This window comes from Peromyscus eremicus, chromosome 2, assembly GCF_949786415.1.
Source record: "Peromyscus eremicus chromosome 2, PerEre_H2_v1, whole genome shotgun sequence".
Classification (NCBI taxonomy): Eukaryota; Metazoa; Chordata; class Mammalia; order Rodentia; family Cricetidae; genus Peromyscus; species Peromyscus eremicus.
Window position 1 is genome coordinate 42,817,216 of NC_081417.1, and position 16,447 is coordinate 42,833,662.

The 16,447-nt window shown below is 41.2% G+C and overlaps 1 protein-coding gene across 1 annotated transcript in view; it reads right to left on the reverse strand.

Annotated features, from left to right (window-relative positions):
• Positions 1-7,361: 7,361 nt before the first annotated feature.
• Nkain3 (sodium/potassium transporting ATPase interacting 3) overlaps positions 7,362-16,447 on the reverse strand; it is a 325,107-nt gene continuing 316,021 nt past the window's right edge. The window contains exons 5-6 of the mRNA XM_059255692.1: positions 8,541-8,627; positions 7,362-7,615 (exon numbers count right to left, since the gene is read on the reverse strand). Of these exons, the coding sequence (XP_059111675.1) occupies positions 7,602-7,615; positions 8,541-8,627 (101 nt within the window). The 3' untranslated portion in view covers positions 7,362-7,601. The remainder of the gene's footprint in view (positions 7,616-8,540; positions 8,628-16,447) is intronic.

The following is a 16,447-nucleotide window of genomic DNA, read 5'->3' on the forward strand; positions in this document are numbered from 1 at the left end:
AACAAAGATATTTACCTTACTACTTCATACATTCTACTTTGCCTAAAGCACCAAGCCCAGAGAATGGTGGAATCTTAAAAGCAAGATAAAGATGAAAAGCTACATGAGAACCCAAATAAATGCCTATACATATTGGATGGATAAATGGATTGAATGCTGACAGTTTATAATAATAAAAACCCTAGGCAATGCAAAGAAAAGCCTGTAGGCTACAATGCAGGTGTTGATGAGGAAACTGGAAAGCTGGTTAATATTCGCAGCAATATCTGTTTCTATTATCAACATCTGAGTTCAGTAGTAATAATTATGTTCATTGGGCTCTGACATTCCTATGTGAGTGAAGGTGGTCTTCATAAACCATTGTAAATGTGCAGTTAGTGAGTTTGCTTTTCATTTAGATAGATAGAAGATGCCAGAAATAAAAGTGTTCCTCTTTGATTAAGGAGGTTTATGAGGGATGGAAATGTAAAGAAGGCCAACAAGTGATTTTAAGCAATTTATTAGCACACTAACTCCCTCAGGATCTGTCATGCAACAGTTGAAAGCAAGCTATCTGCACGCTGGCTGGTAAAACATAGTGTGCAGGTTGTTCAGAGCACACAAAATTGGGCTTAAGCTACAAGTGAAGGAAGCAGGTACAGCGAGTCCAAGCTGGTCTGTATTGTGGAAAGTAAAAAACAGTGACTGGTGGTCTAAGATTTCTGATTTTTCCCTGAGAAGACTAAAGTGAAGTCAGGAAAAACAAAAACAAAAACAAAAAACAAACAAGCAAACAAACAAACAAAAACGAAATAAAAAAACCAAAACCAAAGCCAAAAACCAAAACCAAATCGAGAGAACACAAATGTCCTCTGGCCGATAACTCTGCTATGAGAACAGCAGAGACAGGTGACACAGAGCAGGCAACAGCAGGTGGCCTACAACTTGAATGATGGGGGTTATGCAGACCTGTAGCAAATGTCAGCACAGAACACCTCACCGGAAAAGCCTGGTCACTAGAGACTCCACAGAAGGTAGCTGTGGGATGAATGCAGAGGAAACAGGCTGAGGATGCTGTGAGCAGCCTCAGCAGTCTCCTCCTCAACCAGGCTCAAGGAGATACCACAGGTCTTTTCAGTGCTATGAGTTTAGCTTGCAGAGAAAGAGCATGCTCCTGTGGGGGTGTGTACCTGAGTGCAAGTGCCTGCAAAGGCCAAAGGAGGGAATCGGATCCTCTGAAGCTGGAATTAAAGGCAGTTGTGAGCCGCCCAATGTGGATGCTAGGAACTTGGGTCCTGTGCAAGAGCAGCAGACAAGCAGTACACACTTAACCAGTGATCTATATCCCCAGCCCCTTTTGCTTACATTAAAAAAAAAAAAAATAGCATCTTGCTGGGTCTCAACTTCTGGGCTCGAGCAATCCTCCTGCCTCAGGCTTCTGAGTGCTGAACTTCAGACATCTGATACTCATGCCCAGTTCACCTAATCATCTTTAAATTATCTGTCATGTCAGCTGCATTTGGAGGCATTTTATGCTCAGAGAGAATATGCTAGCACTTTTCAGTGACTAAAATCACTTCCTAGAGTACTGTGGAATAAGCAGTACTTGGAACTAGTCCAGGAAGAAGATACAATAAAGTCTAAAGATTTAAAAAGTTTTTAATTTTTCTCAATTGTAAGTTTCTTAAGAACAATGTATTTTTCAAGAAAAAAAAGTAAAGAGAAAAACAGGCTAACTTTGAAAAGTTGTCTTTATTTATTTATTTCCACTTTAATTCTTGTAGTGCTGGTAATTGAATCTAGGGTCTTGGATTCAATGATAGTCATGTGCTCCACCACTGAAATAACATTGCAGCCCTCCTTTTAAACCTTAAACTTCTACAACAATGATTACTTTCTCTTTTTCCTTCTTTTGGTTCTCTTCCTCTCTCTCCCCGCTCCTCTTCCTTTTTCTTTTCTTCCTCTCCCTCTTTTAACTTTTGTGACAGACTTCCACGAGGCTGCCGAGGCTGTTCTTGAGTTTGTGTTCATTCAGTCTCAGCCTCCCACGAAGTAGAGGTTAGAGGCCTGTGCCATCAGGCTTGGCCGAGCTCAACTTTAGCAGAGAGGAACCATCAGCATACCAACGATCATATATTCTCAGATACCTGTCCTGACCCACTTTCCTAAGCACTATATACTGTTGAATTAAATGGAATAAAATAAGGACATTATTGATCAGTTCTGAAGAGTTTGTGGAACAGAGTGAGACTGTTTTTCAGTGGAAGGTCTAACCTGTTGAGGCTGTTCTGTGTAGACTGAGCCCTGTATTGGAATGGCTCTTCAAATTAGAGTCATTTCCAAGAACAGAAAAGCCAAAATACATTCTGCAGAATTAAGAAAACGGGATGATCTAGTATTATACATTGTGAGATCGAAACAGGAACAATAGACCTTTCAGGTTGAGGTTTCTGTTTGCAGTTAAAGAATAAGTTCCTACGTTAACTCCTTGCAAGTTAAGGTTTCTATTTGTAATTAAAAATAAGTTCCTGTTTCTTAGATCTGATGTGAACTGCCCAGCACGTTTTTCAACCCACACTAAACTCATGACCCTATTCCCATTCCTTCCCCTTGTTCCTTCCCTTTTATTGTATTTTTCTAACAATGTATAACAGCCCACTCTCTTGCCCCTGTGAACACCTTATCTCTCCTATAAAAAGGACCTCAAGAGACCAGCAGGGGCTGCTCTCCCAAATCCTGACTTGGGGGGAGACAGCCAACTGGTCAGTCCTGAGTGCACTCCAAAATACAGCTGGCTTTAATGGACAATCACGGATTTGGTCTTTTCTCCTGGTGATTCTCAGATTTAACATTGGGTTTTCTTTCTGACCGTAAAGACCAGATAAAAAAGTAAGAAGTACAAATTTTTATTCCATGGAGCTGATGATGACATCTTTCATAATACTGGAAAGTATATGCCTCTTTTTTTTATAATCTATAACAATTAAGGAATCAAGACTTCCATTTCAACAAGATTGTGTTCTTGAAGTGAATGGAAGGGACTGCTCAATATTCTTCTATATGTGTTTACTGCTCTTCGTTTTAGTTGGGTACAATGTCACCTAGAATATAGGCTCTAGTGCCCAGCTTTCTTTGCTGCAAAGTCTTGGGTAGATCAAACTTTGACAAATGATGTAAGTAGGAATTCTATACAGTTAGCTTCTGAGACTTGTCCTTAAGCAAAAAAAAAAAAAAAAAAAAACAACAAAAAAAAACCACCATTCTTTGTGACTTTCCCCGCTCCTTGGCTAGACTTAGAAAAGACGTAAGCTTCTGCAACCATTTTGAATGTTGTTATGATCTGAGAATGGCAGCCACACAGGATGAAATAAGGAAAGGTCAAGATCTCTAGGAAGTGCACGTGCTGGTCTCTCCGAGTTTGAGAATAAGGGGAGGAATAGGCGGCTGTGTTAGTTAAGCCACTGTCTTTTTGTTGTTAGTGTTGGTGATGGTAATGGTTATTTACAGTTCAACATGGTTCTCTATAAAAGCCAATTCTATGGGGAAACCCACCCAAGTTATCAATTTCTTTAGACAAGTTCTTTTCAACTCTGAAGGGGAAGGCGAAAGTGTGCTCTTGGTGGAAAATAATCCAGTGTTTTCACTCAGTTAAAACAAACAAAACCATTTGACCAACCAAGCAAAAGGGAGGTAAGGACCGGCCCTGTCCAAATCCTGGGGAGGTATAGTTCTATTTCGATTCTTTCTTCCTAATTCTCTCTCTGCTCTTTCTTTTTTGTTCTTTTCCCTACATTTCTTCTTTTATTCTTTTAACTTATCTCTCAAGTTCAAGCCGAGCATAGTTTGGACTCTTTGAATATTTCATTTTTTAAATATTTAGCATTTAATAAGATTCATGCCCTTTATATGAAAGCAAGTTCAAAGAAAATGATTAATTCTCTGTGGGTACCATTTCTCCCCCAAATCCCAGTTTCTAAGGAGACTTATCCAAAGCCTTGAAGAAGTGGCAATTTCTCTAAATTTTTTTTTTCAGGCAGAAAAGAGATGCTACTCACAAAAAATGTGCATTTTTTCTAGTTTTCTACTTTTGAGATTTTTTTTCCATTTTTAAAACATTTTTTTAATGTTTAAAATGTAACCATTCCCTTTCTGAGTGGCACACTATTTAGTCACGGAAGGGGTAATGTCTTGCCATTTGTTTTACTTTTGGTCTTAATTTTCAGTCTTATTTGTAACAAATATTTAAACTTGACTTTCGACACTTTAAAAGACTCCATAACTCCAAAATATTACAGGCCATTTGTATATTGAGGGAATATTTTTTAAGTTCAGAAATTTAAGGTCTCTGCATCTTTAAGACAGGTGGGCATGTGTGAACTCAACAATGGTGCCAGAAGTTTAACAGTCGCTGAAGCCAGGGCCACACCAGAAGCCAGAGTCCTCTTGCTGGTAGGTATAAACGCAGAAGCAAGAGAAGCCAGGCCTCTGGGGCACAGCAGCGCCACCTAGTGGCCACCTCCAAAGACCCAAGTTTTGTATCCTATCATTGGGCAGTAAGTAGCTTTGCTCACAGCTTAGGGCGTTCACTATCATATTAATGCCATGCTGGAGATAGTTCATTAGCATATAAATACCAAGACAGGTATTTATATGCCGGTGGCCAACCCATAACACATCAGTTATTTGTATTTCTTTCCTACTTTATTCAGCCACCCCTGGAAAGAAAGCAGACACTATTTTGGTCTAAGATGTCAAGTCAGAACACCCTAACTCTAATCAACTGTAAAGTTCCTCCAAGTTCCTCATGAAAGTGACTCACAATTGTAAGTACTTGTTTTAAAAACTTCTCACCCAGGATGTTTTGCATAGTGAGACCATCTTGGGCATGTCATTTTTAAAATTAAGGTCTGTTTAATCTTGGCAAGATTCTAATTTTTAGAGATTAAAAGTGCAATTTTGGTTTTCATTTGTTACTCGATTTAGCAGTATGGTTTTTCTTGTCTTCACAACGTACATTTTATTTGATTCTAATGGAGACAAATTTCTCCTATCAGGAGTGTGCTGTTCGTTGGATGAAGCAGGTAGGCAGTGCCTTGCCATATCTTGTCAGGTTCAGCTACTCAAAGATAGCTTCCTCTCTTACTTAGGTCTGTAGGGACAGCAAGACTCGTTTTTTGTTGTTGTTGTTGTTTTTTTTCAGAAGGAATAAGGAAATGAGTTAATATTTCGCTAGAACAAAGTGCCAAGTTGTCTTCTAAACAAGTGAACCAACTGCGTTCAAGTTTTGGAGAAGTGTGGAGACAAGTGTCTTTTGCTTTGGAGACACATCCTCTCCCTTCAGACAGCAGGTAGAAGGAAGGCTACTATCCTGGGGGAGCCCTTTCTCTCAGTTTTTCTCTGAGGTGGACTGCTATAGAGCAGGACATTTGTGCCTGAAAATCCTCTAATCCTTTCATCTGTCTCCTGCCTGAATTTTGCTGGCTTTGGGACACGTTTGGAAGCTACAATAAATAAGACAGAGGTATCCCAGCCTCTTGTGTTGCCACATAACGTAGCAGGAGGCTCTAAAGAAAGGCAAATCAATCATTCACTCAGAAGAAGGCACAGCCTTCTTTGGGCCATGACTGGCCAGGCTTGGTGCCAAGGTGGTTCCGAGAGAAGACTTGGGCCTTGTATCATTCTTCCACTTCCTGTCCTGGGTTCCTGCTCCCCCAGTTACAGAATTGCAGTTTGATGACACCATCTTTCAGGTTCCAAGAGCTCCTTTACATGTAGAATCAAGATTTATTCTGTAGGATAGAACTCGGTGAATGTCAATGTCAGCTGACTGAAAGGACACAACCTAGTGGACGTGAACTTAGAGGCATTAGGGCAGAGGTGATTGCAATTCTGATCATTAGCAGACTCATGAAATTTATGTACATAAGAGGAAGAAGGGGGATCAGAGAGACTTCCACAAACATACAAAAATTTACAACAATTCCAGTGTTTTATGAGTGTCTTAGAGATATGTGAGTCACATTGGACCATCTCTGGAGCAAACAGTGAACAGACAGAACCTTGACAGAGAGAAAACTCATTTTCATGCGTATACAAAAGGAGTCAAATGGGTTTTCACACGGGAACTAATGGATAGACAGAAAAACATGAGACAAGCACCTGCCTTACATCGCAAGCAGACAGTTAATCAGCAATGCAGTGAAACTTCAGCACTGAGAACCGTTAACTCAGGTTTTAGGTATCCATTTGGCCATGTCACAATGTCCAGATATTTGGTGAAACCCAGATGAGAGTAACATTTAAATCAGCAGACTAACTCAGGCACACTGCAGTTTATAATGTGGTACGTTTATAATGGGGGTTGATGGCGTCATGGTGACTGATGGAAAAAGGAGCGCTAAAGACGTTTTCTGAAATGTCTGACATGTTCTGAATTTTGATTGAAACATTGGTAATTCGGTTTGTCCGTTTCTCAAAATTAGTTACATTGTATCCTTAAAATCTATGCATTTCACCATGTGTACATTTTGCTTAAATTTAAAAAGCCCTACAATTGTTTTATTGTTTTTCAAGATAGACCTTCCTTTTTCCTTGGAAAATTAGGTTTCCAACATAATTTTCTTGGTTCTTGGGATGAATGGGAAAATGAAAAATTGATGTATCTCAGACATAAATATTTTCTTTACAGGTTTCTATAGAGAATTCCATAGGATTTGAATGTTCCCTTTGAATATCCTAAAAGTTTCTGGCTAGAGATTTATGGTTGTGATTTCTATCCTGCAGCCCTTGAGCTGTATGTTTAGGTCTGAACATCAGTGTTGGGAGTGAAACAGAGAGCAGGAAATATGAGCCTCAGAGGCAGCCCAGCTCCCTCCACAGGGGAAGGGCCTCCACGAATCATTTCTCATCTTTTGTACTCACAACACATATCATATCAGAATATTGCAAAAACAAGATATGCGTGAATCTGGAATTTAGATCGCCATAATATGGCTGTGGGGTCTTCAGAAACTGAGAACAAGGGACTCCACGTTTTGTCTGTGTGTGGTGCTGTTTAAACAGTGATCCAGGCTTAGTTTAAAAGTTGGATCCCGTTTTGTGTGCAAGCTGCCACAGGTCTACCCTTGTGTCTGATGCCCACAGGCAATGTCTGTTTACACAAGCCGATTAGCCCAGCAGGGTTCAGCAGCCTGGACATCACACTCACCTCAACAACACAGTCTCCTTAGAAATGACTTTGAGAAAAATTTCACAGGTTCTTTTTTTAATTTTGCATGCCTCAAGTTAAATATTGTAAAAAAAAAAAATTAAAAACCATTTTTTCTTTTTCCGTTTTTCTTTTTCTTTTTCTTTTTTTTTTTTTTCACAATTTACAAGTGCTCATATAAGAAGAAGATGACTAAAAAAATACCCACCCAAACACCCAGAACGCATCTAGCAAACAAGGCTAATGTTACACAGGTTGAGACCAAAGACCTTGCAGCTCCCTGTTCGCTGGCCCGCAGGGGTTGCAGTCCTGCTGTCTGGGAGGAAGGTGCCGCTGTAGGGTCCCCAGTGCCAGAGGCCAGTGGTTCTTTGTTCCCTAACTCAAGTCCAGGAGCCGCATTTCAGAGTCAATGTCATTACTTATTTCGACCTGAAAAAGAAAAATATGAATTGCTTTAAAGAACTTCAATGCTGATAAATGAAAGCCTGTCCCTTTCTCCAGGCCTTTTGAAATGCAAAGCAGTTTAGGGTGGACCCTGCTGTCTGACTAAAAGCAGTGAGCAAGGCAGAAGGCTCAGCTCGCCTGTTCCCCATCAGCTCTCGTGGCGATGACAATGTGGATGGGGAGGGGGCCTGACAGCCACAAGATTGTGGGATGAAGTGGATTTACCGTCTCAGAGGGGAAGGCACTGTATATCCCCAATTTACTAGCCACACCCCCATAGCCTCCTCCTAAATAAGACTATTAACAGGCGTCTTGGTCTGAGACAAATCATGGACCCGGCTCCCTCACAAACAGCCTGGCCTGGAACGCAGAGAACATTATTGCCTTAGCCACCGTGCCCAAATATTTGGTGAAAAAAAAAAAAAAAAAAAAAAAAGCCTATGCCTGGCAGTGTCCTTCAGATGAGATTAACGTCTAAATCAATAGACCAAGTAAATTATATTTTGCCCCACAGTGTGGGTGAACCTCGTGGGATCAGTTAAAAGCCTCACCACAGACAAAGCGATGTTTACTGAGGAACCGGGGGGGGTTCTTTCTCCAGATCACTGGCAGCATTGACTTATCCGTACTCTTCCATCTCCCAGCCTCATCTGCAGACTGTGAACTTGCCGGACTCCATTACTGCATGAGCCCATTTCTTAACATCCCTACCAACTCTCCTCTCTCTTTCTTCTCCATCTCTTCTCCCCCTCCCTGCTTCACTTCCTACTTCTCCATCTTCTTCCTCTCCTTGTCCAGTAGCTCCCCCCCATGGGACCCGATGTAAGTTTTACTTCTCTGGCAAACCGGAGTACTACAACCCTCCTGTGTTAGTTATCCTGTTGTCCCCATTTTGAGCCCTGCACATTACTTCTTTTGCAGCCTTTGGAATGCAAGGATCCGAATGACGAGTCCATGCGCAAAGCCAAGGTCAGCACAGTACCTGCATAGCCTGCACCTAGTGAAAGCGAGTAGGGCGTGTTAGCGCTCTCCATTTCTCTCCTGTGAAGCGTTTCCTGGTCTAAAAGGTACTCTCCTTTGACAGACTGGTGGAAACTGGCCTCTGAGCGCTTCTACTGGTACTCAGCCGTGCGGAGTAAAGTTTACAAGAACTAAAGAGTGCTCTACAGTTCCGTGTGCAACTCCTGGCCAGTAGCGCCACTGGTGACTACCCTGTTCCTCTCAGTCGTTTTCCCTTCCAAAATAATCACAACCATCATGGCAATGGAGGCTATTTCACACTGATTTCACATCCCTGTCTAGAAACTTCTCTTCCATTAGCTCCAGTGACTCTATGGCTTGGAACGGACTTTTCAGTTATAATTTGAAATAGTTAGAAAAACTCCAATTTTCTAGTTCCTTTTTCCTTTCCTTTCCTTTCTTCTTTTTCCTTTCCTTTTTCCTTTCCTTTTTCCTTTCCTTTCCTTTCCTTTTTCCTTTTTCCTTTCCTTTCCTTTCCTTTCCTTTCCTTTCCTTTCCTTTCCTTTCCTTTCCTTTCCTTTCCTTTCCTTTCCTTTCCTTTCTTTCCTTTCCTTCTTTCCCTTCCCTCTTCCCTCTTCCCTCTTCCCTTTTCTCTCCCCTCCCTCTCCTCCCCTTCTCTCTCCCCTCCCCTCCCTCCCCTCCCCCTCTCCTCCCCTCCCCCTCTCCTCCCCTCCCCCTCTCCTCCCCTCCCCTCCTTCTCCCCTCCCCCTCTCCTCCCCTCCCCCTTCCCTTCCCCTTTCTTTCTTTCTTTCTTTCTTTCTTTCTTTCTTTCTTTCTTTCTTTCTTTCTTTCTTTCTTTCTTTCTGTGCCTTTCTTTCCCCTGCAAATGGTGTTTCCCCCTGCACACCCCAGGAGGGTCCCTGGTCCTCTGAAGTTATCCTGCAGCATTTGCTTCATGTTTCTGCTTCTCTGGAGTCTGAATGGCAAGCCACTAAGTCTAATCCTTTCCCTCTGCATTTTAACAGGGATTTCCATGGAGAGATAAAGAGATGCAATTATAAAAATGGAATTTAATACTTTCACGCCGTCTTACGTTAGCAGGAAGAGTGCTTCCAAAGATTGTTTCTCTGTGAACACATGACACTGGTCTCAGTGAGGTGGATTAAAGCAGGTGCACTACTGTATCTAGTATGTGGGAGCCAAGGATGCCACTGCATAGCCCTGCCTAACTGGTCCAGCAAGGAAGGACAGAGGCCAGCAGCACAACCTGCCTGACTGTAAGCATTAGTCTGCCTCCTTGTCTGCTTGCTTTTGCCTAGTCTCCATTACCACAGTTCTTAACAATGTTTAATATAGACTTCATATATCTATTTCTCTAATTATCTAGAAATGTTTCATTAGAGTAGATTTGTTGAAATGATAACTTACATTATATTTGACCATTATGTCTCCTCAAGCTATTTTAAATATTAACAATTTCTCATAATTATTTTTTTTCTTATTTTGTTATGCACATCCAGATTTGGCTCATTCTACTATAGTAGTAGTTCAAGGTCAGGCTTGACTTTACAAACAGGCACCTTGTAGGTGCTGGTATGCATTTCTCACATGGCACATCTAAGAACACAGAATACCTGGCAGTCCAGATTTCAATATTATGCGTGAGCAATAAGTCTATGTACTGATTTTGGATCCTTAAAGTCATGCCACCCCCAACTACCTGCTTTTAAGTAGGTACAGAAAGTTCAGCAACGGCCTGATGAACTCTGCTCCTAAGGAAGAGAGCAAGTAGATGAGAAGATAGTGATGCCAATTCAAAGTGTTGCTGGGTACATATTCCTGCTAGGCTTGCAGGGATTTTGTTTTCTGTTTGTTTTCTAAGTTTCCTGGTGTTACATCTGGGGTGTGTGTGTGTGTGTGTGTGTGTGTGTGTGTGTGTGTGTGTGGTCTGCCCTTGCTTCTGTTCTTTCCAATGTCTTGTTTTGTTTTGCTTTTATAGCCTTGAAACTTTTAATGTGAATACAATTGCAGATGGTGGAGGCAGAGGAGGAGTCTCAGAAATTGTCTTCTGACCTCCACATGTCTGCCATAGCACACAAGCAACACACACACACACACACACACACACACACACACAAAGGTTAAATTACTTTTAAAGGAGAAATGATAGTGTGGCATGAGTGGGAACTTTATTCTTGCCCTACAGTGCCTTGTAGATGGATAAATAAGTTAAAAATGGTTGTGAACAGAAATCTAAACTTGTACAGTAAGGTATGGCCTTATATTTGCAGCAGCACCCATTCCTTTAGATGGGTGGATTGAAAGAAAATGGCCTCCAAAGGGAGCGGCACTATTAAGAGGTGTGGCCTTGTTGGAGGAAGTGTGTCACTGTGGGGGCAGGCTTTGAGGTCTCTTATCTTCAGTCAGTCAAGCTTCACTCAGTGACAGTCAGTCTACTTTCTGTTGCCTGGAAGATGTAGCACTCTCAGCTTCAGGACCATATCTACCTTCACACCATCATGCTCCCTGTCATGATGATAATAGACTGAGCCACCCAATTAAATGTTTTTCTTTATAAGAGTTGCTATGGTCATGGTGTCTTTTCACAGCAGTAGAAACCCTAACTAAGACAGGTGGGAACTGGGTTTTACAAAGTTCTAGGAGCAGAGAATGAGGTTGCATTTTGCAATGTCATATGGAAGGTTGATGGAGACCCCAGGGAGAATAGGATAGTTGACTGACCTTCAGTTGTAGTGACCACATTGAACTCTTTTACATCTGCAGTGTTGGTGACATCCTTCCTTTCCAGTGAGGACAAGGGTACATAGCCTATTATAATGATGAAACCAATCTACATCCCAACTCAGCATTTCACACAATGGTTACATGGTAACATATGCTCTTACAGCAGTCCTAACATTGTGTAACCACTTCATACACTCAGCAAGAAAGTCACCAAATGCCAGTGAGAAGCAAAGAGCTCCCAAACCAGAGAGAGCAAGGAGCTGGGGTGCAGCTATTCTTGTGCTAAGGTATGCATACAGGGAATCTGTGTGAGTGTGTTTCAGTTGTAGTGCCCTTGAGATGGTTCTCAAAGGTTAATATCTCTCCATGTGTCTTCCATTTCCAAGGGCTGATGGTGGCTCTCAGTGAGTGGGATGCCATGCTCAGCAATGGGAAGAGTGAGGCAATCATCATAGGAGCAGTTCTTAGTTAAGAGTATTCTGTGGGCCACAGGGGACAGTGCAAACAGATTTTACACAGCTCAACACACTCTCTTGGTAAATACTGAACTGTGAAAACCCATCGGGAACAAATGTAGACAATATACGACAGCTGTCATTTATTCATCTTTAGTCTATTCTAGCCACTGTTGCTCACAATTAGGTTCTTCTTTTATTGTATTTTCATTACTTAAAACAATTTTAAATTTAAATATATTATGGTCATATTCTTCCCCTCCCCCAAGTCCTGACAGATCCTCCTTCCCTCCCTACCCACCCAGCTTAAATTCTTTCTCAAACAAACAAAAACCCAACATAACAACCCCCCCCCCAATCAAGAAAACAAGATAAAACACCATCACAAAAGAGGGGGAAAAAAAACCAAAAACCCAAACCAAAAACAATAAAAAAATCCCAAACAAAACTGTAACTAAATAAAAACACACAGAAAACTATCGAGTCTATTACATGTTGATCAACTACTCCTGAAGATGAAGCCTTTCCTGCAGTGGTTGACATACTTAATATCACTCCATTGGAGAAAACTGATTTTCCCTCTCCCAGCAGGTATAAATGTCAGTTAGTTGTTAACCTTTTCCCTAGTGGCTATGTTTTCATTCATTCATTTATTTAAAAAAAAATAACAAAATAAAATATAATAAGATAAAACATAAACTATAACACTGAAGTTGGACAAGACAAGTCAAGAGAAAGAAAAGAGCCCAACAGAAGGCACAAGAATCAGCGACTCACTCATTAACGAACTCAGGAATCCCATAAATACACTACATTGGAAGCCACAATATATACAGAGGGCCCGGTGCAGCTCTGTGCAGACCCTCTGCATGCTGCTTCAGTCTCTGTGAGTTCATATGAGTTTTGCTCATGTTGTTTATAGGGTTTTGCTTTCTTGATGTCCTCCATCCCTTTGGCTTTAAACACTTTCTGCCTCCTCTTTTGTGGGGTTCCCAGAGATCTGAGAGGAGAGATTTGATGGGGCCATCCCATTTAGGGCTGAGTGTTCCAAGATTCTCTATTCTCTATTCTTTCTCTCTGTCTCTATCTCTGTGTCTCTGTCTCTGTCTCTCTCTCTTTCTCTGTTTCTCTCTCTCTCTCTCTCTCATCGGGTTTCTATATTTGTTCCCATCTGCTGCAGGAGGCAACTTCTCTGATGATGGCTGAGCAAGGCACTGATCTATGAATATAGCAGAATGTCATTTTATTGTTACTTTTCTTTTCTTAGAACAATAGTATTTGGTTCTACACCAGGTCACTGGGCTATCTAATCTTTGGTTCTTGGTCACTCAAGCAGTGTTGGATATTGATTGATTCCATCTCATGGAATGGGCCTTAAGTCAAATCAATTATTGGTTGGCTGCTCCCACAAGCTTTGTGCCACCATTGGACTAGCACACCTTGCAGGCAACACACCATTGTAATAAAGAGTTTGTGGCTGGCTTGGTGTTTGCCTTTGGATAGCATGCAGAGTACCTTCTGTACCACAGACACTGGAAGTAGGAGTGAAGACTCAGACTTGACATCTCCATGTTCATTGAGTATTATAGGTGTTGTCTTCAGCAATGGGGTATTTCTGTCAGTTTGTGGAGAACAGCCTACAGTCTTGGCAACAACTTGGGTTGTCTGGGAATTCCTGAGGGGTCCCTTTGGAGAACAACTCAATTAGATGCAACCCAGTCCCGAAACTAGAAGCTTTGTTTGGTAACAACAGATGTCCAGCTGGGGGGCTCTGTCTCCACCATTTAGATCACCTTCACATATGTATACAATTTACGAAGTTTCTACTGTATTAGGGTTCCGTACTACCCTTCAAATGCCTCTTAATTTTAGCTATCTCTCTCCATATTCCCTGTCACAACCTCTTCTTACTCCTTCTCCTCCTCCTTCTCACTTGATACTCCCATTACAGGCCCCCCTTAAACATGTATCTGTCTATTCTGTTTCTGTTTCCTAATGAGAGCAGTTTGTTTTCTCTTGTCCCTTACTCTACACCTAGCCTCTCGGCTTCTATGGAGTGTAGCTTGGTTATCGCTAACTTAACAGCTAGTATTCACGTATAAGGGAATACATACTGTATTTGTTTTTCTGGGTTTGAGTCACTTCACTCAGGATAGTTTTTTTCTAGTTCTATCATTTGCCGAGAAATAGCATGATGTCATTTTTTAACAGCTGAGTAATATTCCATTGTGTAATACAGCACATTTTCTTTATCCATTCTTCTGTTGAGGGACATCTAGGTTGTTTCCAGTTTCTGGCTCTCACAAATAGAGCAGCAATGAACATGGTTGAGTGTCTGGGTGGAAGGATGAAGCATCCTTTGGGTATATGCCCACCAGTGCTATCACTGGATCTTAAGGTAGATCTATTCCCATCTTGCTGTGGAACCAACACATCGATTTCCATAGTGGCTATAATAGTTTGTGCTCCCATTCACAGTGTATGAGAGTTCCCCTTACTCCACATCTTCTCCAGCGTGAGCTGTCATTTGTGTTACTGATCTTAGTTATTCTGAAAAGTGTAAGATGAAATCTCAAAGTAGTTTTGATTTGTATTTCCCTGATGGCTAAGGATGTTGAACATTTCTTTAAGTTTTTCTCAGGCATTTGAATTTCCTCTATTAAGAATTCTGTTTAGATCTGTACCCTATTTTTATATTGGGTTATTTGTTTTCTTGATATCTAGCTTTTTGAATTCTTTATATATTTTGGGTATTAGCCCTCTATCAGATATGGAGTTGGTAAAAACCCTTTCCCATTCTGTAGGCTGCTACTTTGTCCAAATGATGTTGTTCCTTGAGGTGCAGAAGCTTCTCAGTTTATGAGGTCCCTTTACTAATTGTTGATCTTAGTGCCTGAGCTAATTGTGTTCTGTTCAGGAAGTCTTCTCCTGTGCCAATGAGTTCAAAGGTATTCCCTACTTTCTTCTTCCAGAGCTAAGAACCGAACCCAGGGCCTTGGGCTTGCTGGGCAAGCACTCTACCTCTGAGCTAAATCCCCAACCCTGAGTTTGATTACTTCTTGTCCTCTGCTCCTTTTTCATGTGATTTCTTCTTTTTGTTCTAGAGCTTTCAGGTGTGCTTTTCAGTTGCTAGTGTGAGATTGCTCCATTTTTTTAAATGTAGGCACTTGGTTTTATGAACTTGCCTCTTAGAACCACCTTCATTGTGTCCCGTAAGTTTGATCATTTGAGTATAATGTGTATTATTTTCTTTCTTTTTTTCCAGACACATTTTCTCTGTGTAACAGCCCTGGCTGTCCTGGATCTTGCTTTGCAGACCAGGCTGATCTTGAACTCCCAGAGATCTACCTGCCTCTGCCACTGAGTGCTGTCAGTGCCATTAAAGGTATGTTCCACCATGCTCAACTGTGGGATCATTTTCATCCAATTCTAGAAAGTCTTTGATTTCTTTCCTAATCTTTGTCCTGACCCATTTTTCATTCAGTAGGGAACTGTTCAATTTCCAGTAGTTTGTAAGTTTTCTGCTCTTTATGTTGTTGTTGGGATCCAGCTTTAATCTGTGGTGGTCAGATAGGATGAAAGAGGTTATTTCAGCTTTCTTGTATCCGAGGCTTACTTTGTGTCCGAGATATATGGTCCAGTTGGTTTAGAACACCAGTTAGCTCCAGTATTAGTTTTTAGTTTAGTTTTTGTCTTGATGACCTGTCTATTGGAGAGAGTTCAATATGTGATTTAAGCTGTAGTAGAGTTTCTTTTACAAACCTGGGTGTCCTTGTGTTTGGTGTATAGATGCTAAGAATTGATTTTTTTTTGAGACAGGGTTTCTCTGTGTAGCTTTGCACCTGTCTTGGAACTCACTCTGTAGCCTAGGCTGGCCTCGAACTCACAGAGATCTGCCTGCCTCTGCCTCCCAAAGAGTGCTGAGATTAAAGGCATGCACCATCTTAGTGAATTTTTATTTTGATGAGTATATAGTGTCTTTCTTTTAGGATTAGTTTGGGTTTGAAGTCTGTTTTGTCAGATATTAAGATGGCTACACCAGTGTATTTCTTAGGTCCATTTGTTTGGATACCTTTTTCCATATCTTTACCCTGAGATGACGGCTGTCCTTAATGTTGAGGTATGTTTCTTGGATGCAGCCAAGGGATGGAGCCTGTCTTTTTCAACCATTCTGTTAGTCTGTGTCTTTTTATTGGGGAATTGTGACCCTTGATGTTGAGAGATATCATTGACCAATGATTGTTGATTCCTGTGATCTTGTTGTTGTTTGTGTGTGTGTCTGCATGCTTCTCTTCTTTGGATTTTGTTAGTCTTGGATTATTTATTTCTTGTATGTTCTTGGATACATTTAACCTCTTAAGGTTGGAGTTTACCTTCTAGTATCTTCTGCAGGGCTGGTTTTGTACATAGATATTACTTAAATTTGGTTTTATCATGGATGCCTCATTTTCTTCATCTATGGTGATTGAAAGTTTTGCTGGGTACAGTAGTCTGGGATAGCATCTGTGGTCTCTTATAGCCTGCAGCACATCTGTCCAGGACCTTCTAGTGCTTAGAGTTTCCATTGAGAAGTCAGGTGTAATTCTAATAGTTCTGCCTTTATATGTTACTTGCTCTTTTTCCATTGCACCTTTCCTTTCTTTGTGCTGTACATCTA